This window comes from Canis lupus, chromosome 1 (genome assembly GCF_003254725.2).
Source record: "Canis lupus dingo isolate Sandy chromosome 1, ASM325472v2, whole genome shotgun sequence".
NCBI lineage: Eukaryota > Metazoa > Chordata > Mammalia > Carnivora > Canidae > Canis > Canis lupus.
Window position 1 is genome coordinate 66,488,928 of NC_064243.1, and position 27,080 is coordinate 66,516,007.

At 37.7% G+C, this 27,080-nt stretch overlaps 1 protein-coding gene across 1 annotated transcript in view; it reads right to left on the bottom strand.

The window, feature by feature from the left end:
* The window catches only part of THEMIS (thymocyte selection associated), a 176,827-nt gene that overhangs the window by 81,655 nt on the left and 68,092 nt on the right, over positions 1 to 27,080 (bottom strand). The window contains exons 3-4 of the mRNA XM_025422985.3: positions 19,525 to 19,983; positions 6,463 to 7,511 (exon numbers count right to left, since the gene is read on the bottom strand). Coding sequence (XP_025278770.1) covers positions 6,463 to 7,511; positions 19,525 to 19,983 — 1,508 coding nt within the window. The remainder of the gene's footprint in view (positions 1 to 6,462; positions 7,512 to 19,524; positions 19,984 to 27,080) is intronic.

Consider the following 27,080-nt stretch of genomic DNA (forward strand, 5'->3'; position numbering starts at 1 on the left):
GAAAATCAGGCCATGTCTCCTAATACTTGATTCTAACCTTTTTTTTTTTTTCAGTTAAAAGTCATTTAAGCCATTCTTTGACTATCCAGCTACAAGTATTAGTAGGACATATTATGCCAGAGGAACACTTTAAAAGTTCTGTTTACCCTCCTACTTCCAGAAGCACACAGGGAACGTGTAACTATTCCACACTTTCCTTTGGGTACAGAGTTCTGTCTGCAAGGTTTCAGCTGGAACTTGACTTTGGCTGATTTTCAACTTAGCACTTCCTTTATTCATCCAGTCCCCTCACCTCTCCCCTTTTTCACTTGCTCCTACTACAGTTGGCTGTTTACGGGCTCAGGCCTCTACTAGGCTACAGATCTTGGGCAACTCAACACCCATGGCATCTTAATCTGTATGTGCCTTAACCTTGAGGACAGCTCAATGTCTGCTAAAACTATGCTAAATTTGTCAGCTTTTTAAAGGATGATCATACGTTCCCTCTATCTTTCTTATTTCTCAGATTTAAAATCCCAATTTTTCAGGTGTGTCCATGTTCCGCCATCTTTGCCTTTGGCCTCCGAAGGCTGCCAACACATTACTTTTCCCTGTTCTCAGGGAAACAGCCTTGCAGCTTGTACGTCAGAGGGAGAGAATGCATCATGAGGAGACAGATAGCATTCCTGGGAAGTGCAGAGTTGCTTACAAATCCAAACTACATCAGGTCAACAAAAACAAAAGCAGAGGATATAGCACTATTCTCTAACGATCTAGGTTCACCCTGGGAGCGTAGAGTCTTTCCTTTTCAGCCACTAATGGTCCCAGCAGGTCAGAAGCGAGTCCTGGCACCGGCAGCAGCTGGTAAGCGTGCTCCCTGCACCTCCCAGGAACTACTGCCTCCCTCTGCCTTTCTCAGCCCTCACTCTCATTCTGGTACCGGGTTTGTTTTCTGCTCAATTCACACTACCCTGCCATACTGCCTCCCTTGCTCTTTGCCTTAATGTCTCCTGTGGGTGTTCTTGTCGGACAGAAATCTAGAAATTCTGGCGGCAAAGTGGGCACTTGGGCATTAAATAGCCAAACAGAGTTAGTGAAATGCAAGATTTCTGGTCCCAGGTGCAGTCTCTGAAGCCGTGGAATATCTCATCTTTCAACCAAAGGTTTGTTTTTCTATCTGGTTATAGGCCCTTTCATCCGAATGCAGAAGTTACATTTCTCCTGTGTGGCACTCGGAAGTCATAGCCATATATTATCTATGACAGGCGAAACCCCCAGTGAGTCCATGTTCTTTCAAAGTCTCTGAAACTACTTCTGACATAGGAACTAACCCTCAGGAAAGGAGAGTTAGCCCCAGAACATTCCCATTTAGGAAACAACTTTCAGCCCATTTATTGAGTCACTTTATAAATTGTTTTCATCTGATTAAGAAACAGAATGCAAATATCTTACAGATACGATGTCTACATTGTCATAAGCCCAGAAGGAACTTGGACAGGTCACTCAGGATGTTCTCATCCCTTTGTTCAGTCCCCATAAATTATCCCCCCTCACAGCTACCACATTTTCAAAACGACAAAAAAAGTCCTTCCACATAAAGCTTCCTAAGCCCTGCACTGTACTGTCATCTCCTGGCATCTACCCCACACCCCCCTCACCTGCCCCTGCTCATATCCATATTGCGATTCTCAAAGTGCTACTACAATCGATTCTTCGTTTTAGGCATTGCTAAAGGTAGAGAGCAGTTGGGATCCTACCCAGGAAAACAGTTCTTTCTATGTAGCCTCGTTTCTATAACCTGTCCCCATATATTCTCAATTTCTGAACTTCTTAGATGAACCAGTAGGGTTTATAACTGATGATGGATACCTGTGCTCTTCGGTGGCACATGCATCCATCCTGTGGTTTAACACTCCAAGAAATGATCTCGTAAAACTAATGGCCCACTGGGAAGGGGCAGGTAAACTTGCATCATGAGGAATCTAATACTCTTCTCTATATATATAATAAGTTATTTTAATGAGTGAAGTGGGTTTGAATACTTAAACTCTGAATAGGCCTTGCAAATTGTTCCCTGAATTTATAGCAATATTCCATATGCAATTCAAAATCTTAGAGGCTTGTTTTCAATGGCTGCTTCCTGCCTGTGGAGTATAAAAAGTGTTCGAACCAATCACTTCTAAAAGCACACATAGATAGAAGGGCTTTAATGTAGATATCAGAAGAAACATAAAAGAAATATATGAAAGGATGACACTGTGATGATAAGAAATAGTTGGTTGCAAGACTTTTCAAGTAGATTATGCAGAAGCTGGCGGAGCTTCTGTTTATATTCCAAAAATGATCCACTAAGCAGATTTCTATCTTCATGGTAAAAAAAAAAAGTGTTGAAAATGAGGTCAGTAGGTCCGAGCACAGGTAAATTATAGCATTCTCTGACATTTTAAAGTGATTTCAGAGAAAATACAGTTCTTTATCTACCACAGCAGCATTGATGAAACCAATTATAAACAAAGAATTATAGACCCTTCTCAACTGACTGATAAACTTTCAACCAAGCAGAAGCGTCCTGATAACATCACTGACTTAGGGTTTCCTAGCTTCTTTTTTCACCTTTTCAGGGACAAGAAATCTGTTCCAACATATTATTTCAAAATTGTCCTCCCATTGACTCTCAGTCAAAGTTGTAATGGAAAATAAGAATGCGCTCTTTGCCACACAGTGGCTCCTTAAATGTGTACAATAGTACCGGCCAGCACCGAGTCATTTCAGTTTAGACTGTCACCCAGATCCCTCAGCTGTTTCTCAGGTGAAAGTAGCTCCTAGACTTTTAAGCATTTTAACAAATGACTCAACATTTAACAAACTTCTACTAATCAATATTTTTTAAAATGGGGCTCAGAGGGGCTCCCGGGTGGCTCAGTCAGTTAAGTGTCCGACTTTTGGTTTCGGCTCAGATCATGTTCTCAGGGTCACGAGGTTGAGCCCCGTGTCAGGCTCTGTGCTGGACACGGTCTGCTTGTGATTCTCTTTCTCCCTCTGACCCTCTCACTTGTGCTCTCTCTCTCTGAAATAAATCTTTAATAAGAAAAACAGAAATGAGACTTAGACGAAACCATGTGGGGTCTAACCAGTGAAAAAGCAATTAGGAATTATCAAGTCGATCTGGAATCCTACACATATGAATTCAGTCAAAGGTTGCATTAGTTTCATTTTTGTAACTGTGAGATCCTAGAAAATATATATATATATATATATATATATATATATTATAATATATAATCTATATATATATATATACTCTTGGTTCCTGACATGGGTTCCTAAGTTCCTTGGAATTACCTAGGTGACAGGAATATACTTTTGTTCTACTGAGGTGACTCTGAGTGGGCTTCTGGATGGGAGCTGGTCACCAGAAAAACCACCCCACAACCAGAAGCTTGGAATTTTCAACTTCTCCCCCACTGTCCACTCTGGAACTCTCCAGAGAGGGAAGAGGGACAGGAAATGGAGTTAATAATTGATCATCCCTCTGTGAGGAAGCCTCCATAAGAATCCCAAAAGTATGGGGTTTGGAGAGATACACCAGGAAGGTAGAATGTCCAACTGTACAGGACACACACTCTTGTGTTCAGGACCCTACCAGACCTTGCTCTGCTTATCTCTTCCTCTGACTCTTCATCTGTATCCTTTACCATATCCTTTAATAAACGAGTAAACGTAATCCCTGAGTTCTCTGAGCCCCGCTTAGGGAACTCATTGCACCTGAGAAGGGGCTTGCGGGAACCTCCAATCTGTAGCCTTCTTGGACAGAAGTTCTAGGCAACTGGAAGACCTACTACCTGCAATTAGCATCTGAAGTGGAAGGCAGTCTTGAGGGACTCAGCCCTCAACATGTGCAATCGGTTGCTAGTTCCAGGTAGGTAGTGTCAGAATCGATTTAAGTTTTAGGACATCCACTGTGTCAACAAATTGCTTGGTGTCAGAAACCCCACACATCTGGTGCCAGGAGTATTATGAGTGTGGCAGTTGTGTGAGAGTAAAGGAGAAACTCAGGAGGGGCGTCTGGAGGGCTTTCCAAGTCAGTAACCTAGGCATAACTGGTTGTTCTGTGAATTCCTCTCCTAATAAAACACTTTGATCGTTTTCATTTGATGCTCTGTGAAATGACATTTTAAAAACTTTTAACCTATTTTTTCTATGACTGTGTTCTTAGTAGTTTAGAATTTTCGACTCCTTCCTTTCTGATTATAATGGACAGCTCCAGATCTTCACGTACTGTTCCATTATGTCTACTGCTTGAGAGAACCAGTCCTCGTTCCCTTCCCCATCAATCTTGGCTGTAGTTGTGGCAGCCAATGAATTGATTGAACCAGGAGATGGGCATATGCTCCGAAGTCCCAGGTTTTTTTTTTTTGTTTTTTTTTAAGAGATGCTATTCTCATCAAGTGGTGAAACTATAAGATGCTGGACCCATCATTGTAGTGCGCCTCGTATGAATAAAACCAGTCTGTGATGAGAAGCAAGACCCACTTCAGCCATGTTCAACATCCTGTGTCCAAGTGTCCCTGAGGTTTAGCTGCACCCTCAGGTTCTCCAAGGGTGCATGAACTCGGAAATTCATTAAAAAGAAAAAGAAAAGCCACTTTGCCAAAAACAACAACAACAACCCACAAGTCCTAACTTATATATAGATTTTTCTATGTTAAGGTTTTACTTATCCACCCCCACTCAACCGATGTCCTATATGAGCTTTCTGCTGCTGCTATGACACAGACATGGTGCCTGTAACAACACACACTCATTATCTTACAGTTGTCCAAGTCAGAAATCCTACCCAAGCCTCCCTGGCTAAAGTGAAGGTGTTGGCAGGACCATGTTCCTCTCTGGAAGCCTTAGGGGAGAATGTTTTCTTACCTTGTCTGGCATCTGGGGACCATCTGTACCCCTTGACTCAACTCTCCCTGCCTTCATCTTCAAAGGCAGCAACCCTGCCTCTCTGTGACCATTCCTCTGAGTGACATCTCTCGCTGGCCCTGACCTCAACTGGGAAAGGTTCTTTTAAGGATTTGTGATTCAGTGGGACCTATCCGGTTAATCCAGAATAATCTCCTTACCTCAGAGTCCTTAATTGTAAGCACACTTGCAGAGTCCCTTTTGCCATTTCCTGTAACATCCTGGCAGGTTCTGGAAGCTGAGCATGGACATCTTGGGAGGGTGTGGGGGAGGATTATTCTGCTGACCGCTAAAGGTGAAGCCAGTATTCCATCTCTCACACCAGTCATTCAGCAATGCAAATATATTAAACAGGAGAAGCCAGACACTCTCCACATTAATAGCAGCCTGTTAACCAACATTATTTGGGACAAACTGTTCAATTTAAAATGACTCCTTCAAGATCATTTTTCTGGAAAGGCAGTTTCTGCTGCTTTTATCTTTTTTTCTGAAGATGAGCTGCAAGGTTCTTACTGGATGTATCCGGCCTACACTCAGAATGCAATCTTGGAGATGTAAAATTAAAAGTATTTTCATACCCACAGACTTGAAGCCTGCGGCTGCTATCATTCCTGAGTATAGAGAGTAAACACAGCATCTCTCTTTGTTTTACTAATTGCTTTGTTTCCCCAAGCTGCTAGCACAACATCTGCCGGGCCAGAATGCACTCCTTGCACACACCAGAGAACCACTGCCCGCCAGATAAACGACCTACGCTCCACGATGTGAGGGCAGGTGCTTTCCAGGCACTCAGCAGGCGGCTATCAAGAGGCAAAAGAAGAGAGCTATCAAGTAGAAATAAAGCTGACACCCCCACCCCTCCCCAGATCTTTACAATGGTTATGGAGCTGTTGATTCTGTTAGGATCTCACACTGTCTGTGATTTTATTGATTTTGTTTTTCAATAGAACTGTTAAAGATTACAATCCTCAGATAGGCAGACTGTGGGCAGATGCTCATATGCTCACACACAGTTCTGCCAAGATATTTTTACATCTTTCTGCACATAAAACAAAATGAAGACATGTGTTAGAGATGCATGCTATTGGTAACCCCCTCGAAGATGGGAGTTTGTTGTATGCTCATTTCCTGGAGGAAGTACTAAAACAACTCCACCTAGAAAAAAGAAGAGCACTTCCAAAATAAGACAGATTAGCTTCAGAGGCACCTTATAAAACATCCCTAATTACTAAAAACCCATCGAGACGGCAATTTGGGTCATCATATCCAAATGTCATCCCTGCTATTTCTAATTCAATGTAAACTTCTTGTCACATCTACTGGTTAAGCATCAAGATACAAAATGCTGCAACAGCTTATGCTCTGTTGATGTTCATTCATCTACTGGGCATCAGAAAGGCTCATTTCAAATACGGCATGAAAGAGAGAAGTAAGCAAAAAAACACAAACTTGAAGGAGACTTGGAATAAATTGCCTCAAGAAAAATGCTAAAAAAGGAAAAAGCACAAAACCATAGCCTTGCCTTACCTTGGGAGACTTAGGCAGTCCCACAGCCCTGTCTTCGGGGAAGGTGAATGGGGTTAACTTTGTCTCCTCCACTGAGGGATGTTTGGGAGGGCGAGGCGGGGGGTGAGAGAAAGAGCTTTCATATCTTCGCATCATGTAATATTGTTCTTCGGTGATCTCTTCCACCAGAGTCCTGACGAGAAATGATCCTGTGTCCCTAGAAAAACTATTGACTAACTGAACAGTCATATTTAAGCGGCTGACAGGAATTTCCCAGCACTCCCTGGGGTTGGCAAAGCCACTGATGAGTAGGTAAGAGTCTGTGATAGCTTCCTCCAACCGCAGTCCCGGGGTAGCCGCCAAAATGTCTTCTTCAATGGAAAGGTCTCTCACAGATACCTTCACGTTGAAGGGCAAGCAGAACTGTGCACAGAGCTCAGAGATCTGGTACTGTTTCTTATCATGAATCACCTCTACGAAACCTCCTTCCATGTACAAAGGGAGCAGTGTTGCCTCATAGGATTTTTTGAGGATTTTTTCACAGGCCAGCACATTCACCACTTTTTTGATTCCCTCACAAAGGACTTCAGTCGTCTCTGAGTGATGCACTAGGAACTGGTCCCCAACAGATACGCATGACAGCTCGTCATGAGGGGGATGAAAGGCTTTGGTGGCCACCACGTGGAGAGGCTCCTTTTCACTCTTTGCTATCTCAAGGTCATAGGCAGTTGGGAACTCCCGAGGTCGCCGCTTGAATTTGCCTTTATAGCTAGTGGGGATCAAGAAGTGCCTTTTAGGAAAATTGCTTCGAATTTCTGAAGCTAAGATCCTTGATGCCTGGTACTTTTTATGGATCACAATGGTTTTCCCAGGCTTTAAAATGCTTCTGGGCAGTTGGTTTCCTTGAGGTGCCTCTATGACTTCAGCCACTATGGGGAACTCTTTACTGGTCATTTCATAGACATCTTGTGTAGATAATAGCTGAAGAAACCAGTTGGCATCATAACTGTCAGTAATGTCCTTGACTTCAACATCTAAACTGGGGAGGATGCGGACTATATCCTTTCGGACTGAAAAAAAAAAAAAAGACTATGATATTTTGTCCATCAAAATGTTGCTCTGAGATAGTATTAGAACCTCTCCTGGTGCCATAGATAAATTCCATTAAAAAAAAGGTCAGATGTTCATGATATAACATTTCTTATGTATGACTCTCTTTATTTCACATTTTAAAATGAAGGTCATATGTAAAATCAACACCCATAAGCTCACTTGTGGGTGAGCTTAAAAAAGAGGTATTAACTGGTCCCTTGGAGCCCTGTGAAGCTTATCAAAATCTCAACCTTCTCACTACAACCTGAGGGTAACCATTCTCCTGATTCTAGAGTTGATCATTCCCATTTAAAAAATAGCTTTAGCATGCATGACATAGATAAATATATGTGCATGTGTACAAATGCATATCTTTGTGTGTATATATCTCTTTCAGAAGGTTTATAATATCATTTGAAGTCATGCTCTTGAGGTCCAGCCATAACCCATGAAAGTATCTTAGAGGACGGTTTCAGTACTTCGAATAAGCCCCTTCCTGCATAAGGCCAAAGACATGCATTCTTTACACAAAACTGTAACCTCTTGCAGAACAACACTGCAAGATCAGGGGATATAAGGTACTTATGATTAATATATGGAAGTGAACAAGATGAAATCCTTTTGCAACATGATAGTTATTCTTTCTCTGCTAATGTTCCATTAATACCTGGATAAAAAAGGAATGTCACAAGATGGGTCACAGTCAGAGGAGCCATTCAGCCATTTAGATAAGCTGGTGGGGTGCTTACCAAATGTATTCTTTGCCTAATGTGGCACAGGGGACTAATAAATCTCGAATTCTTTCTAAGCACCCACTATCCTAAAAGTCTTTGTTTGAGACTACAGAGACACTTAAAAGACTGTCCTAAAATTAGTCATCTGCTGTCTATGCACTATCCCACATGGATGGTTATGGTAGTCTTGAATTAGAAATAAAGTTACTATTAAGAGGATTGTATAACAGTTTATATTTTCTTGACATTTCCTACCACCAGCATTTTCATGATCCATTGTCTTTTCCTAGTATCTCCAGCCACCCTTCTGTCAGCACACTTTCTGCCTTGCATGCTTTTTTAAACAAATAATTTGAGATTTTGAAGACAGAATTTTCTCTTAAAAAGCATTACCTATGTTATTATTTTTTATATTATTAACTTTATGCACCATTTGGAAACTATAACTTTATAATTTGTCATATTACTTGCAGATGCTGTGTAACAGAGTTCCTGAGGGCATAACACGAAAAAACATTATTTTATTTTCTTGAATAGAGAACAGAAAAAAGAAAAAAAAATCAATGATTGTCCATAGGGTGAAGGTCTGTAAAAATTCTTCATTTAAACAGATAAAAAGAAAAAAAAGAATAAAGAGAGAAACGCCTGGGTGGCTCAGTGGTTGAGCATCTGCCTTTGGCTCAGGGTGTGATCCCAGTACAGAGGATTTAGTCCTGCATTGGGTTCCCTGCGGGGAGCCTGCTTCTCCCTCTGCCTATGTCTCTGCCTCTATCTGTGTCTCTCATGAATACATAAATAAAAATAATAATAAAATAAAAGTACAAAGATAAAAAGAAGGCTAAAAGAACACTTCTTACCTTGGTCAATTCATTGTAGATAGTCTAGCATACCCAAACTATTAAGATCATTGATTGCCACAGACTACCTTACCCCCCAAGGTAATTAAAAAACTCTAAACTCTCAGCAAGTTGGATAGACACGAATGAGATTTAAGAATTGTAGAACTAGCACTAGGTAAGGATCATAGCCTCATGCCGTTTCTCAAGTTGAGGAAACAGCAAAACATTGGCAGAACAGATATCATTAAGGACTTTCTGTGGGCTCTAAATAGATCTATCAAAACACAGGGACCCTAGTGTAACCTAGACCCCAATCTATATTTGAGCACTATAGGTATTGTAGGTACAAGAGTCTTTGATTATTTTGTTGACCAATATATCCCAACATCGCGAATGGTGCCTGGTACATAGTAGGTATTCAATAAATGAATTGAATAAATTAAAAACTATTACCAGATCAATGTCCTTGATTGAGTATTAAAGGATATGACCTGTTAAATAAGTAGGCTTCTACATAACATTTCATTGGTAAAAAATGAATTTCTACGGCTAATACATCATAGAAAGTATTGTATATTTCATTTAAAGCCTATGCTCCGTTAGGTTGTACTTTATTTTACTCAATGGCTTATTCGGTGCAACAAATATTTTTACTATTTAATTTCTACAAAACAACAATCTAGACATTTTAAGGTATGAAAATAATCACCATAAATATGCCTTAGTAGAAGATTCAATAAGGAAAAAATAGTACATGCAGTAAAAATAAACGATTCTTCTTAGATCCACTAAAGAACTGAGGTTACAGGGCAAACTGTCACCCCCAAAATGAGAGAAATAGGTGAATATGGACTTACAGCTTATTGGGAGCAGAAAGTACCACTGGATCCAACAACTACTAAGAAAACGTTAAGGGTAATTAGCTACTTGCCAGAGACAAAGCCTAGACAAGCTTGAGAGATAAAGCTTCTGGGGTCCAGGTTTAAGGGAGTCCTCCCACACTTTCTTGAGTTTATTCCCAAGAGACCCACCAGGTTCTCAGTGTGAAGATCAGAGAAAAATCCCCTCATGCTTCTGGCAGAGTAATGGAAAAAGCCATAGCATTCAGTTTTCCTTAAGAAAGGTCTACCCTCAAGGAAAACTTTTTTACCACAGCCTAACCAACTTGGGTTTTACCAGAGTTTAACTGATGTAGAGGAAGGGAAATACCCAATTATAATTTCTATCTTTCCACATGGGGGAAGGGAAATACCCACCTCCAGCCCCCACTTGCCATATCCTGTCTCATCTAAGGAGGCATGGGGAAGAAAGCGGAGAAGCACTTGTGAAGGGCACAGGGCACAGGGCACAGGGCACAGGGCCACTAAAAGAGCAGACCTAATTACAGGATTATAGAATGCATCTCCTCCCCTACACCTTCCTAATCCTATCAACAAGACCTCTGTATAGTAACAGGGGATTACAACTGAAGCATTTACACTTCTGTTTAAGAAGAGATCTCTAGGGAAAGACAACAAGGGAGACAAAAAACAAGGACACTGCATAAAATTTTAGCCTCTGACATCTAAAGCTACAGAAAGCAGTAAATACAGACTAACTCACAGCAAGATTAACATAAAGCCTCACATTAAAGGCCTATTTGTCTCGGTTTCTTTTATCTGATACATCATGTCTAGGTTTCAACAAAAAATGACGAAGTATATTAAAAGGCAAACAAACAGGGTAGTCTGAAGAGACAAAACCAAACTCAGATATGCAGGGATTTTGGAATTTTCAGATTGGGAATTTAGAATACTATTAATATGTTAAGAGCTCTAATGGAAGTCATGGCAGAAAAGACGGGTAGCATAAGCAGAGACATGGAAATTTTGTAAAGAATTAAAAGGAAATGCTAGGTATTCAAAATGCAACAGATGTGGTGAAGAATGACTTTGATGGGTGCGTCACTAGGGTGGACATGGCTAAGGAAAGAATCAGTGAGCTCGGAGATATACCAAGATATATCAATACCTTAACTGAAAAAGCAAAAGAAAAAGAATGGAAAAAAAATGTACAAAACCAAAAAAAAAAAAGAATGAAAAAAATGGAGGATACCTAAGCATTGTGGGATAACTATGAAAGGTGTAACATGCATACCATAGGAATGCATACCAAAAGGAACACAAGAGAGAAAGGAACAGAGGTGATATTTGAACTAATACTGGTGGAGAATTTTTCCAAAATTGAGGAAGCTTAGAAAACAGTAAGCTTGATAAATACCAAAAAAAACCTACACTGAGGCATATCATATTCAAACTGCAGGAAATCAAAGAAAAAAGAGAAAACCCGAAGGAGACAGAAGAAAAAAAAATCTTACCTCTAGAGGAAGAAGGATAAAAATTGGATTGTACTTCTTTTCAGAAACCATTCAAGCAAGAAGAGAGTAAGAGGCATATTTACGGTGTTTCCAGGAAAAAACCCCCCACTAATCTAATATTCTGTCTCCACCAAAATTATCCTTCAAAAGTCAAGGGTGACTGAATATGCCAGCCCCAAGTAAATCACTTTGGCACAGAGATTATTTTAAGCTAAAATCACCTGAAAAAAGCAGGTGCAAGAAGGGTATTCTAATTTCTCTTTTGCTTCCTGAAAACAGATAAAACTCCCATGTGAGAGATGCCTTCCCCACTCCAGGAGAGAAGAAATCTCCTTCTACAGGGAGTTAGAGCCCAGCGAATTCCGCCCAAACAGACCTGGTTAAAATAACTCTTACCTTCCGTAAGCCTCCTCACGTAGTTAGTTCAGTTACTTCACGGTTGCCTCTTTTGTTCAAACCAATATAGAAGGATGTAGGTTTTGCCCTTTTGGGGGCTCCCCTTTCACATAAACATATAAATCCTTCTACTTTTCTCTACATCGTCTAACTAATGTCAGTCTAATTCTCGGGCCCAGCCAAAAAGCCCTAAGAGATGATTGTCTCTACATATTTTCTTGAAAACGAGTTTTGTCAATTCTAGGCTTGCAGTTTCTCAATTGCTAGTTCCTCCTACATTATTATCTAATAATAATAATAATTCATATATCTTTTGGAAATTGTCACTTTCTACGTTTGATTTCTCTGTCATTTACTTTCCAAGATTATACTTATTTTTTCCTCAAAAGTGTTTTCACAAAAAAAAAAAAAGTGTTTTCACATCTGATTGCTCAGGCAATTGTTTTGTTTATATTTTTGTATCACATTATACTCTTTACTATATAGTGATTATTAGATGCACTAATAATTTCCAAGCTTTGCCTTATTCTAGGCTTTTACATTAAAATTTTCTTTATAATTCATCCATTTGGTCTCAGTTTTCTTTACAAATATTCTGTGAATTATCTTCCCCCCCCCATTTATTCAACTTCATTTCAACTTAAGAGAAACTATACTGGGATCCCTGGGTGGCGCAGCGGTTTGGCGCCTGCCTTTGGCCCAGGGCGTGATCCTGGAGACCCGGGATCGAATCCCACGTCAGGCTCCCGGTGCATGGAGCCTGCTTCTCCCTCTGCCTGTGTCTCTGCCTCTCTCTCTCTCTCTCTCTCTCTCTGTGACTATCATAAATAAAATTAAAAAAAAAAAAAAAAGAGAAACTATACTGTAAATTTCCATTTTTGTTAGCTAGTTCTTCCCTGGTCCTACTGTTGTTTGTATTTATGAATAGAGAAAGTGCCTTTTGGGTTGCTCTCTAACATCTGTAGCAGAAAAAAAATGTCATCATGACCTTCACTGAGAAATCAAGAGTCATTTAAAATAGATATACTTACATTTAATATGGGTTTATTTGTAATACTTTTTCTTATATTTTTATATAATTTATAAAAAATGACTAGCCGTTTTCTTATACTGGATGATGCATGTTACCGAGTGTTCTTCATTGATTTTCATGATGGTTATTTTTATGTATCAACTTCACTGGGCTCTAATACCCAGTTATTTAATCAAACACAATTCTAGGTGTTTCTGTGAAAGTATTTTGCATATGTGGTTAACTTCTAAATCAGTTGACTTTGGGTAAAGGATGTTATCCTCCATAGTGTAGGTAAGATTCATCTAATCAGTGGAAGGCTTTAAAAGCAAAAACTGGCGTTTCCCAGAGAAGAAAAAATGCTGCCTCAAACTACAGCATCAGCTTCTGTATAGCCTTATATATAGCCTGTCAATCTGTCCTATGGATGTTGAACTTATTAGCCCCCATAATTACATGAGCCAAGTCCCTAAAATTAATTAATTAAGTAAGTAAATAAGTAGTACATTTTTTTTCTTTAATATACAATATAATTATATATAATATTATAAATATCTTCCGTTTCCCTGGAGAAACTTGACTGGTAAAATATTTACAGTTGGTAGTATAAAAATAAATATGTATAGTCGGTAGTATAAGAATAAATAAATACATATCTAAACTGTACCTTATACTGTTTGCTGTTTGATATTTCTATTAGCAATAGAATTACTTGCCTAAAGGAAGAAAATGAAATGGAAGCAGGTTAAAGTGTTCACTGGTTCTAAATATCATATTAAGTCACAATATTTTCCTAGGCACATTAGGAGAAGCATCACTAATAAAAATTGAACCTATTATACAAACATAAATGATATCAACTTTGAAGTGATATATTCATTCATATATTCATTCACTTCAATGAAGTGAATATTCATTCTCCTTAGCTATTAAATTTGTAAATATGTTATCATAATAAATCAAATCTCGATATGGTGAGTGAAAAAGGAACTTTGTACTATGTAGTATATATACACAGAAACAAGTATTTTAGTTGCTTCATTCATTAATTCATGTATTTGATTTGTTCAATATTGAACACTTACTTTATCTCATGCATTGAGAAGATAAAAATAAATGCATCAGAGACTGACTCTCATATAAATTATTGAAGATCATGTTTTGTTAAAAATATTGTTTATAAATTATATTTGGGTTTTTTAAAAAGACTTTATTTATTTATTCATGAAAGACACAGAGAGGGGGCAGAGACACAGGCAGAGAGAGAAGCAGGCTCCCTGTAGGGAGCCCGAGGTGGGACTCGATCCCAGGACCCCGGGGTCACGGCCTGAGCCAAAGGCAGGCACTCAACCACTGAGCCACCTAGGGGTCCTTAAATTATACTTACCTTTTAGCAATATTAGCAACCAGTTCTTTGAAGATTAGGTCCAGGAAAAGCTCTAGGCTGGGATTAGTTTAAGTAAGTAGTGAGGTTTATAGTTGAAGTATGTGGCTTTCCAACACTTTGTTCCCTCAAATTTACCATGAAGGCAAAAAATAAAAAATAAAAAATTAAAAAAAAAAGAGAGAGACAAAGAAAGAAGAAAGAGAATGAGATTCAATGAATCTATAATGGACATCTGTAATTCTCACACTGAATAAAGATAGAGTTCAGATGAAAGGATGGTCAGAAATTTGGCAGAAGAGAAAAAGGAAAGCTTTTGTGCCTATGGAGCCACAGTTCAGTGAAAAGTCAGCCTTTTTTGCCCCATGGGACCTCCAAAAGACCCATAAATTGAAGGCCTAAGGCCCCTCTGACTGTGGATGAGAAGCTAGGAGTTGCCCGGATTCTGGAGAGGGCTTAACCACATGCCTCCAACTCTCTTCTGGGGAAGACAAGTGGTCACCCCGCCCCCCACCCCTCTTTGAAGGAAACTGTAGATACAGAGTCCCGGAATCTGGAATCTAGGAGGGGGTGGGCAGAGGAGAAACAAGGGACTGAAAACCAGGAAGTCTAACCCTGTGGGGGAATGGTGAAACCCTAAGCTACTACCCCACAAGCTCTCAGAGAGACTCTTCTCCACTGAAACTGAACAAGTCCTAGAAGAGAGGCTCAGGATCCTGAGTGGGGGGATGCTCTGTGTCAGAGCTGGCACAGGGAAGCCGAAATTTCAGAAACAAAGAGCTTGTATGTAAATAGCACCTCACTTTTAAATTAAAAAAAAAAAGTGTGTCACCTATAAATATGAACAACTGGTAAAAAATCATCAGGCATTTTAGGAAAACAGTTAATGACAGTAACAGACCAAAAAAAAAAATTTTTTTTTTGAAAGAGAGAGAGAGAGAGAGAGAATCTTAAGCAGGTTCTATGGAGCCAGGATGGAACCTGACTCAGGGTTCAATGTCATGACTCGGAGGTCATGACCTAAGCAGAAATCAAGAGTGGAACACTTAACCGCCTGAGCCACCCAGACACCCCAGACTTTTTTTTCGAAAGCCCAAAAAGAGGCAGATAAAATGCAAGGAATACAGAAAACTTTAAGAAATTGTACAAGATTCTCAGGGAGATAAGATATTGCATTCTGAAAACAAGAACTGAGTAACATTTAAAACATGATGTAAGATATAACTCTTGGAAATTAAAAATATGATAGCTAAAATTAAAAATTCATTAAAACGGTTGGAAATGCAGTTGAGGAATTTTCCCTGAAGGTAAACCAAAGACAAGAAAGATGTAAAATAGGAAAGAAAATAGTCCTAGATCAGTATGGGAGCTCCAACACAAGATTAGAAGTTACAGAAAGAGAAAAGAGGGAAAAAATAGTTGAAATTATCAAAGAAATTATCTCAGAAGTGAAATATCTGAGTTTCCATACTAAAAAATGCCATCACGGTGAAAGAGCAGACCCACCCAGATGGTTTTGAATGGAAGTCCCAAGAAAACACTAATATAGATTAAATGCTTTCATCCCCCAAGTATTCACATAGTGAAACCTTACTCCCCAGTTTAATGGTATTAAGAGGTGGGGCCTTTGGGGAGTGATTAGAATTTGATGTGGTCAGGAGAGTGGTACCTCCATGAAGGGGATTAACGTCCTCCTAATCCTGTAAAAAGTCAATGTCTTGAAAAATAGCAATATCTTTATATTACTTGGAAATTTAAATGCCAATACAAAAAGCAGGGACAAAATATTTAAAGCAGTTACTTCAAAGTAGCAGAATGTGGGAAAATTTGGGAATGGCCAGGGACATAAGATGTACTAATCACTTTTCTATAAATCTTATTACCACTATTTGACTTTTTGACTTTGATAAAAATAGAGATTACTTTTTTAAATAAAATGAAAGAAAGAAGAAGTATCAGAATACTGAAAGATCAGTGTTTGGGCGGGGGGGTTGCTATTGATTTATCACTTATCGTACAATATTCAGAAACTGCTCTTCTGATACCACCGTTCTGCTTGGGTAAGATACGTCATGTATCTAAGCAAAAATGGGACCCTTAAATTTTGGAAGGCATTGAGGGTTTTACTTGAAATGAAATGCAGATTTTCAAGTCTTAACATTTTCATCAGGGGAGAAATGATTATCAATCTGTGCATCAAAACATAATACGATTATTAAGTTTCAACCAGCTAGACTTCTGATTTTCAGAAGCAGCTTTAAATAGCTGACTCAGTTTTTCATTTGTAAATATTATGCATTCCATTTGCCACACTAATATGAATGGTATCTTCCCATGAAAGGCACCAACAGATCCTGCTATGACTTAGATGAGACTAGTAGTTAAAGGTCTTGCGCAGTTATTTATATCTATTTTCCAAAGAGATAGAATGTTTTACACATCGTGAAACATACAGTGAGAGTCAGAAGGGCTTCAGGCCTGTAATGGGGATTATGACCAAGAGTTTCCAGGAACTAACACTTCATTTAAACATGTCTTGCTACTTTTTTATGATGCCTAAATTTTCACATCAATAACATACTAAAAAACTAACACCAGGACTAGAATATGGTATATTCCTTCTTTTCTCTATTTACTTACTATGTTCTCTTTTCAGCAAATCAATTTTTCAAAGCTTTTTATAGTTCTCAATCCTTTTCATCTTGCATCCACCCCTAAGGTTTCTCTAAAATAGTCTATCCCTGGCTCAGACCTATTCTTTTTCTTGTCCCTTTAGAAAGGAAGGTCTTGAGACAAGAGGGTTCTCAACTATGCCTGACACTCAAGGCCATTGGAAAGTAACTTAGCAAACAATATGTGACTTCAAGGCAAGTTTGAATCTTTACCATAAGAAAGAAAAAACTAAAACAAGACCACAATTGATTTAAAAAAAAAACAAAACAGCCTACATTTATATTTAGAAGAAAACCGCCTACAACCATAATTTTTAAAATTGGACTGTTTGTGTTGGACACCCATCCTCTATTTCCAGGGAATATTGTTCAGTCAGTACACATGCAAAGCAATGCTATACAGCATCTGTCCTGAAGTTGCTGTACAAAAAGAACTAATATTTAAAATAATCCCTAAGAAATTAAAGATCCAAAATAAATTCAATGTTAATAGCATTAAAGAATGGAAATTGAACTAAAGAATTTTGGAAAGGACTTTATTTCAACCAAAGACTTTCTTCTGGGACCTTGGTTAGCATGAAATCACATATAAATTCCTCTAAGCAACTGTGTTAATATGTCGTGTTCATCTGGCAATGTTTATATTTAGTAAACCGTATCATCATCCAACTAGATCAAGCCAGAAGCCTGGGATCAGGTTGGCTTTTTTCTTCCTTCCCATAGACTTCCAAATCTTGCTGGTTGTACTTCTTAAATACCCATTAGGAGCAAGAGTCCTGCTGATATCACTGTTGTATTAATCCCCAATAACCTGCCATAAACCCAATGGCCTCCTTACACTCCTTTGACCCTGTCCCTTCGACTGAAATCCTGTATTAATTTCCTCTTTTGACAAGTATTAACCCCTTAACATATATTTCAGTCTCTCCATGACTGATTCCACTACCCCGTTGCATGTTTTGATATTTGTCTCAACCTGTCCTCTCTTTTCTCATACCAGCTACGCTGGAGCTCCAATATCTTGCTTACTTGCCTTCCTGAAAACTGCTATCACTTCCTGCAATGTTGTGCTCTCTTTCTTTACCTGATAATCTTCTGTTCATCCTCCAGGTCTTAGTTTAAATGTCATTTCTTCAGAGAAGCCTTGTTGATCCCTAATCTAAATTCCTTAAATGCAGCAACCACCTTGTTCGCATGCTTAGGTTCTGGGTTGCTCTACATTTGCAGCTACATAATAGGAGATGACAATGATTTTTAAAAATTAACAAATTTTAAGATGAGAAAATGCGATATCCATTATTTACGAAAATTGAGGAAAATTCAATTATCAATTTCAATTACACATTTTGGGATAGCTAACAAAACACTAACGTGAGGTCTAAAATTTGCTGCAACTTCTGTTTTTTTGCCATATTAAAAAATGATCCTGCCGTGGCCTCAATTTTTTGCAGTAAGTATTAAAATATAATCACTGAGGAATTCCTTACCTGTAACTTTAATTCAGATAAATTAATTAATTTCTGGTTAAATTACTTACATGTAACAAAATTTAACATGTAGTTCTAAAACCTACACAAAGGTTCACATCAGACTTTTTTTCATATTTATGTAAGTGACCAACAGTATCTATGGGAGCAGAGATAAATAGAATTTGAGAGAGCCAAAAAAAATTTTTTTTGAGAGAGCCAAGAGATACCCTCTGACCAAACATTTTTGCATACTGCTTTTTTTCCTCCAGTGTATTATATTTAGTATCTTAATACAATCTTATTTCATTCTCAAAACAACCCTAAAAGGTAGGTAAAGAGCTGTCATCATCCCTTTTGCAAAGACACAGTTTAAATGGCTCAAAGTCACCACCCATTAAGTTATTGACTGAGAGTTAGAATCCAGGACTTTTGACTGCAAATGCAGAACTCTTTGCTCCATGGTTGCCCATTGATGTGCCATAATCTTGAAAACTCAAAATATTAATTCCTTTAGGGTAACAGTGCTCTCTCTGGCTATTCCTATTTTTAAATGCACACAATCCTATATAGGTTACATATTAAAACACACTTATGTGTCAATTAATTTGTCACATCATTTCCTGTAAGTCAGAGGGACTTCCAGCTAATAAGATCTATGACCAATGATGAGTAGCCGGCAGGGGGGGTGGGGGTGGGAAGCTATCACAAAAATAGCAGTAAGGGACATATTAGGAAACTATGTATCTTTATCACTTTGTTGACCACCTCCATACAAGAAAGACTCTTTCTAACCAAATAGGCTCTATCTTTAAAAGTAGCTCTTTTCTGACCATGTTTAACCAGCAGTGATAGAAATGACTTGGTAGGTTAACCTGTCTGCACCTGCCAATTACCGCAACTTGCATTTGGATAGCACCTCACAATTTACAGTACGTATTTATACGCATTATTCAATTTTATCCTTGTGCCAAATACATGGTTTACTTATTTATAGATCAGAATCTTACTCTCAGTGGGCTTAAAGGACAAGTCAGGGACAGGGTCGCATTCTTCAAACTCTAAAGCCTTCCTCTTTCCCAAATCCCACAGTGCTCACCCTCGTAGAACAACATTCTCAGTGGATACTTACATTTCATCACACCTTGAATTTCATAAACAGGCTTGAGAATCAGAGCACCATAAAAGCCTTTAGGGAATGGATTTGTTAAGTCCCACTTATTTGAAAAACCTGTAAGCTTCACAGTCCGTGTTCTGTTCTTGGGTATCTTCCATTCAACAATCTCCTTTAAGGTATAAATATGTTCATCTTCACACTCATAAAATTCTCCTTCTTGTGACAAAGGCAAAGTAAACGAGTGATTTTGGTGACTCCTTACCACTCCACAGTTCACCATGATTTCTCCACTGATCTCTTCAATCGAGTTGAGCATGATTTGCTCACCCTGCTTTATAGTGAGATTCTCTAGCTTTAGGTCCTTCTGATGATAGAAACAAGGATGCCCTAGTCTACTTGATCCAATATGAATGGTCCGTGTTATTTCTTCCATAGTGAGGTATGGAGTTTTATCAGCCACAATCTTAAAAAGACCTAAGAACAGAAGAATTATGTAAATTAAAGAGTTGTGAGTTACAAAACCAGTACAATGTAGCTTTTAAAAAGAAATATATTTGTTTTAATCCTGAATTCCTCTGGTTACCATGGTAATGTATCATTTGTAAATTACTGGATCATCAGATGGAAACAAGGGGAAAATACCTAGAAATAGAAAAGCCCCTGTTCTTGAAGTGGGAAATAAGAACGAGATCCTGACCTGCTGTATCCCGACTAGCTGTGTCATCTTGAGGAGGGCATTTAATCTCTCAAAATCACACTTTCTATCTTTAATTTTTAAATTAAGAGGATTGGATTAGATCAGTATTTCTATAACTATATTTTCTGGACATATTCTGGAAGATATTCTGGAAGAAAACTGTTTCATGGTCAAATTGGCAAGCACAAAGTTATCTACCTTGAAGGAGACGGTAGTGATGGTTATACAACATTGTGAATATAATTAATGATGCCAAATTGTACATTTTTAAATGGTAAATTTTATGCTATGTGTATTTTACCATAATAAGAAATACCTACATATTTCCAATTAAATACTTCTCAGAAAATTTAGATGCAGCACTGCTCACAAGAAGAGAATATAATGTGCAGGATTTTGCAAATTTGATTATAATAAAATTCTTGGGAAAACATCCATTGATAAATTACAGCATGCCATACCATAATATATTGGTGCTCCATATAACTCTCCTAGGAAAAGGCCAGGTTAGGTAGTTGTTCTGGATTGAATATTTTTGGTTATATATCATTCTTCTCATTGCTTCTCTAATTTTGCCAATTTTCACTATTGGAAAATTTTTCCTCTAATACTATTGGATAATCACTAATACAATTAATTTTTTTAAATTTTTTTTAAATTTATGATAGGCACACAGTGAGAGAGAGAGAGGCAGAGACACAGGCAGAGGGAGAAGCAGGCTCCATGCACCGGGAGCCCGACGTGGGACTCGATCCCGGGTCTCCAGGATCGCGCCCTGGGCCAAAGGCAGGCGCCAAACCGCCGCGCCACCCAGGGATCCCCAATTTTTTACTATTTAAGATATAGCTTTTTAGGCTTCTGTGTTTAATTCTCTTTAAATTACTTTTATTTTATGGGCACATCTGCCTTGTAGCATTTTCAGAAATGAATTTATTGAAAAGTTTTTAATAAATTCCAGAGAAAATAAGAACAAAGAAAAAATTAGGTAATTGCTTTTTTAACACAAAAGTAAATGACTGATTATATTATATACTAGCATAAACTAAGAAGATAATCTTGCTAGATACTCATTAGACAATGAGACAATCTTACTACAATTGGATATAGCTTGAGAAATAATTTATTACTTTACTCAACAAATATATTCCAATTAAATTCATCTATATATCAAATCATTATTAACCAGATTATAATGTCTCATGTCTATTCTGGGTCGCTGCACAAAGGTTTATGATCCATTACTATTGTAGCTGATCTTTGTTCAAACAAAAAAGGATTTGAGTTATTTTTTGACAGAAACATCCTGAGTAAGTACGTGTCATGCAATCCTGGCAAGAAGTAAGGTAGCATGTGCAACCTGTCCTGAAAAGCTTCAGAAATTGACTAGTGTTCACTCACTGTGTGGTGTGCCTGAAGCCAGTGTAAGGCAAAGAAACATTGACTTTGAAGGAATTTCTTGTTTTATTAGATCTTGCATCAGGGAAAATCCAATAAAAGAATATTCTGGAACTCTGCACAGTAAATGAATCTGTGTGTACGTGTGCTTGCGCATGTGCATACATATGTTTTATCTCATTTGTTCATGAAGATTTTTTGCCAATCATTATCAGGGCATAAAAAATTCACCAATGTTTGTGGAAAGTTAACAAAAATAGTTAGCTACCTAGAATCTCATAAATGGTACATAGTTTTATTTCTATTCTAGATATATTGATGACATAAGTCACAGAAGAATTAATTCAGTATCTTCTTTCTTGGGGAATTGGGTTCACCTAAGGTAATAACAGACCTAAAATGCTATGAAGTAGAAAAATCCTGAAACCCTAAGGGCCACCGTTATTTCAAGTTAATCACACACTTCAGAGCTGTCTTGTTGGATGTCTCTATTGCAAGAAAAATCTATGAATCTGTGTATTTTCCCTTAGAAGATGATTAAGTACACAGTTTAGCATACTAAGTGGAAGATACAGGAAAATATCTTTGATGAACTTATTTCTTCATCTACTACTGCAGCTGATCCAAAGAGCCCCTCCTTATAAGCAGCCAGTTGATACTATATAAACTAGGGCAAGTTTATATCATATATATATATATATATATATATATGCACATATATATATGATATCATACTGAAACTTCAATTTCATAATAAACTAAAGCACCATAGGCCTGATCAGCTTTAAATTTTATCAAGTTTTCCTATATCTTTTCACAAAGAGTACAATAGTTTTACACTGGAGAAAATATAATTTGCTGCTCTATCAAAAAGAAAGCCACACATTTCAGGAGCTGAGTGATCATAATGGTGACTGGAAAATAAGGCAATAAGTAACTTTCATAAAGTAAGCTAAGAAGTAGAAATAAAATATATTTCAATGTCCAGATTCGACTGTCACCTATTAAGAAGGATATTATTACTTTTAAATTAGGAGAAATTATTCATAAAAAGCATGCACTTGAGAAACAAAAATTATTAGGAAATGCAATTAATTGATCTATTGAAAATTAACTGATGAGTGAATTTAGTCTTTAAGATCCTGTCTCTGAATCTTAAGTTTTTGGAGAGTTTATAATTTTAACCAATTCTTAATGATCTTCAATTAACAGTAGTAATAACGATTGAAATTTGTTTGGAAATTTACAAGTTTGAAAGATTTTTTTCATGCATCATTTATCTTGACAATAATCTTGTAAGGACAATAAAATCAATGTTATTACTAGAAGATATAAAAATGGTCATGATTTTCATTGTCTTGGCTCTAGAATCTCAAATCAGGTCTTTGACAACCAAGCCTTATGCTCTTGCCACCCCACTTGGGTGCCTTCCTGTCCTGCATATAACTTACAAGGATTGCTCAGGGAAACATGTTTATTCCAGTTCACAAATTATGTACATGAGTCTCATTAGCCAGTTCTCCCTTTGCATGAATCAGCCTTTCCAGAGCCTCCAGTGTAAGAAGAACAAGAGCAATTTCCTGGTTCACTGTGCATATTTTATGCTCATCAGACATTTTTTCTACTTGTTTTATCTCATCAGTTCCCACTCAAATAGGGAGTAATTTTAAGAATTAAATTTTTCAATTTAAAATTACAATATTCTTTCCATTCTTTTTATTTTTTAAGGTTTTTTTTTTTTTCAAGTAGGCTCCATGCCTAATGTGGGGCTTGAACTCATGACCCAGAGGTCAAGAGTTCCATGTTCTAGCAACTGAGCCAGCTTAGCACCTCTATAGTATTCTTTAATGTGTATGACATAAGATCATCATGAAAATCTTCACAGTCTTTTTCATAGACTAATCTCTAACTTGCTTTCCCAGTTCTAATCAAAGATATTCCCTCCCTCTCTGAGATAAGGAATCTTAGAGTGAACTTTGCCTACTAATTCTCTGAAAGTAATGGCCTAACACAGTGTAAATGATCAGATATTCTGTTCTATAAAAGCTTGGATTTGTCCCGTTGTTAATCGCTACATCCCTAATTCCAAATCCTATGGTTCCCTCTTCTCTGAAATATCCAATAAATTAAAAATTAACATTCGGTAACAGTCATAAGTTTTTTTTCTCCTATTCATTCAAACACACTATTTATTTTGTTAAAGTCAAGCTGAATGATCTGTTGAGAGGTAAGTGATAAATGTCAAGCATGAAATATGTACACATTTTCCACAGTGGATGGCAGCATAAAAGTCACAGGCAGTACCCCTGACTGAAATCTCGCTGTACAGAGCATAACACGGCAGAGTTATGATGTACGGGGAGGAATCAGCCACCACTTAAGAATGCCAAGGGTAAAACATTAACACCAGATTGTTGTTGTATGCAGTAATATAGCTATGTTATGTACACTGACTAACTGTAATCTTTGGGTCCCCACTAACCAGACATTTACGAGGCAAAAAGGGGAATGCACCGAACAGTGGTGAGGATATGTGTTTTGCTGAAAGGCTAAAGAGCACTATATTTTGCTAAGGGATGAGAAAGTCTTCAAAAGATTGCATACAGATATGTAAATTTTACTATTTAAATTTTACAGATATATTATCAAAATGATCACAAAACTGTATTTGAGGGGAAAAGCAGGTACCCAAAGAGGTGAAAGACCTACAGTCCAAAAACTATAAAACACTAATGAAAGAAATTCAAGATGATGCAAAGAAATGGAAACACATGCCATGCTCATGGATTGGAAGAACAAATATTGTTAAAATGTCTATACTACCCAAAGCAATCTACACATTTAATGCAATCCCTATCAAAGTACCAACAGCAGTTTTCACAGGGCTGGAACAAACAATCCCAATATTTGTATGGAACCACAAAAGACCTTGAATAGCCAAAGCAATCTCGAAAAAAAAGAAAAACAAAACTGGAGGCATCACAATTTGAGACTTCAAGTTATATTACAAAGCAGTAACAATTAAAACAATAGGATGCTGGCTTAAAAACAGATGCAGAAATCAATAGAACAGAATAGAAAATCTAGAAATAAACCCACAGTTATATGGTCAATTAATCTTCAACAAAAGAAGAATATTCATTCATTAATACAACAGGGAAAAGAGTCTCTTCAACAAATGGTGTTGGGAGAACTGGGCAGCCACATGTAAAAGAATGGAACTAGACCACTTTCTTTCACCAGACACAAAAATAAACTCAAAATGGATTAAAGACCTAAAAGTGAGACTTGACAACTACACAGGCACAGTACTGTCTCTGACATCAGCTGTACCAATGTGTTCCTAGCTACATATACTGAGGCAAGGGAAATAAAAGCCAAAATAAACTATTGGGACTACATCAAAATAAAAAGTTCCTGCACAGCAGAGGAAATAATCAACATAACTAAAAGGCAGGGAGAAGATATCTGCAAATGATATATCTGATAAAGGGTTAGTACCTAAAATATATTTAAAAATGTATACAACTCAACACCCTAAGAACAAATAATTCAATTGAAAATGGGCAGAAGGCATGAACAGATGCTTCTCCAAAGAAGACATACAGATGTTCCAAACACACATAAAAATATGCTCAATATTACTCATCATCTGGGAAATGCAAGTCAAAACTACAATGGGCTGTCACCTTACCACTGTCAGAATGGCTAAACTAAAAACACAAGAAGCAAAAGTGTTGGGAGGATGTGGAGCAAGGAACCCATTGTTGGTGGGAATGAAAACTGGTGCAGCCACTGGGGAAGACCACATGGAGGTTCCTCAAAAAGTTAAAAATGGAACTACCTCCTTACAAGCCAGGAATTGCACTACTGGGTATTTACCTCAAAAATATAAAGATATTCATTCAAAAGGATACATGCATCCCTATCTTTATAGCAGCCTTATTTATAATAGCCAAATTATGGAAACAGCCTGAGCATTCATTGATAGATGAATAGATAAAGAAGGTGTGGTGTATATACATATGTCAGAATATATATAATACATACATATATCATGTAATATCATTCAGCCATTAAAAAGAGTGAAATCTTGCCATTTGCAACAACATGGATAAAGCTAGAGTATAATCCTCAGCAAAATAAGCCAGTCAGAGAAAGACGATACCATACTATTTCATTCATATGCAGAATTTAAGAAACAAAACAAATGGGCAAAGGAAAAAAAGAGAGAAATCATAAAACAGACTCTTAACTATGGAGAACAAACTGATGGTTACCAGAGGGGAGGTGGGGGGGGGAGCGTGGGGGAAACAGGTGATGGGGATTGAAGAATACACTTATGACAAGAAAAATGAAAAAACGGACAAAAAATAAAATTAAAATATGCAGCTTAGAATGTGCTAGAAATGTACATGTACAAATGTACATGTATGATATTTAATTTTCATAATTACAGGATGAGGTATAGCTAAAATAAAATATGAACATTTCACAGATAAAAGGAAATGAAAGTTTGAAGAGATGCCATAAATCTTCTATCATGCCATAGCTCGCAAAATACATAGTAGGTTCTTGTGTCTTTAAAGTTCAAGGGCTTCATCACAGAGTGACCCATTCAACCTTTCATTGGTGTAAATCATAAACTGTCTAGACTTTCATTAGCTGGTGGAGAAGGTTCCCTCCTTGTGGGTGCAGACCTTTTATATCAAGCAACATAAGAAAGTGAACTTCACTGGTATTTGAGGTGTTGACTGGCACCAGTCTCATCTGCCCATGTGTCAGAGGGCCAGATGCCTGTAGGCGTAAGCGAGGCCTCTGAGGGGGGCCTGCAGGCGACAAGGCGACACCCAGTAAGTGGGTGGACAGAGCTGCCCGCACAAGCTCATGCTGCGGGTCACCTGGCCATAGATAAGTGGGTTTTCAGGATTCATTATAGTCGTTTTTAAAGAAAGCAATTCTCACAAAATGGATAAATGCCTTTAAACATTTCCTACAAAGAAACCATGTATGAAAATAAAACTAATAGAAACACGGGTGAGCAAGAAAGAAATGAAGGAGTTGACATTTCTACTCCCACTCAAGCTTTGCTTCAGCCAGATTTGGAGGTAAAACAATGATACTCTAGTCTGATGATATATAAAAAGTGCCTGAAACTTCTTTAACCTCTCAAAGTTACCAACAATGTGGATTCACGTCCACTATTATTACAAAGAAATTTGCCTTTAAAATGCAGGTGAAGATATGTCAAAGACACACATACAATCTTAAATAAACGCATAGATATTTGGGATGCGAGTTCAAAAATTTCTAATGAACTGTGCTACGTGAAGAAGAAGACTTGGAGATGAATGAGACCACTGCATAATTTGATTTTGTGTCTTGTCTCTCTGCCAATGATGCCAAGTGTGTCTCACTTATTTCTGTGGGTGTGTGCTTCTGGCTCTTTAAAAATTGTAACTGCGCTCTGTTCTGCAAT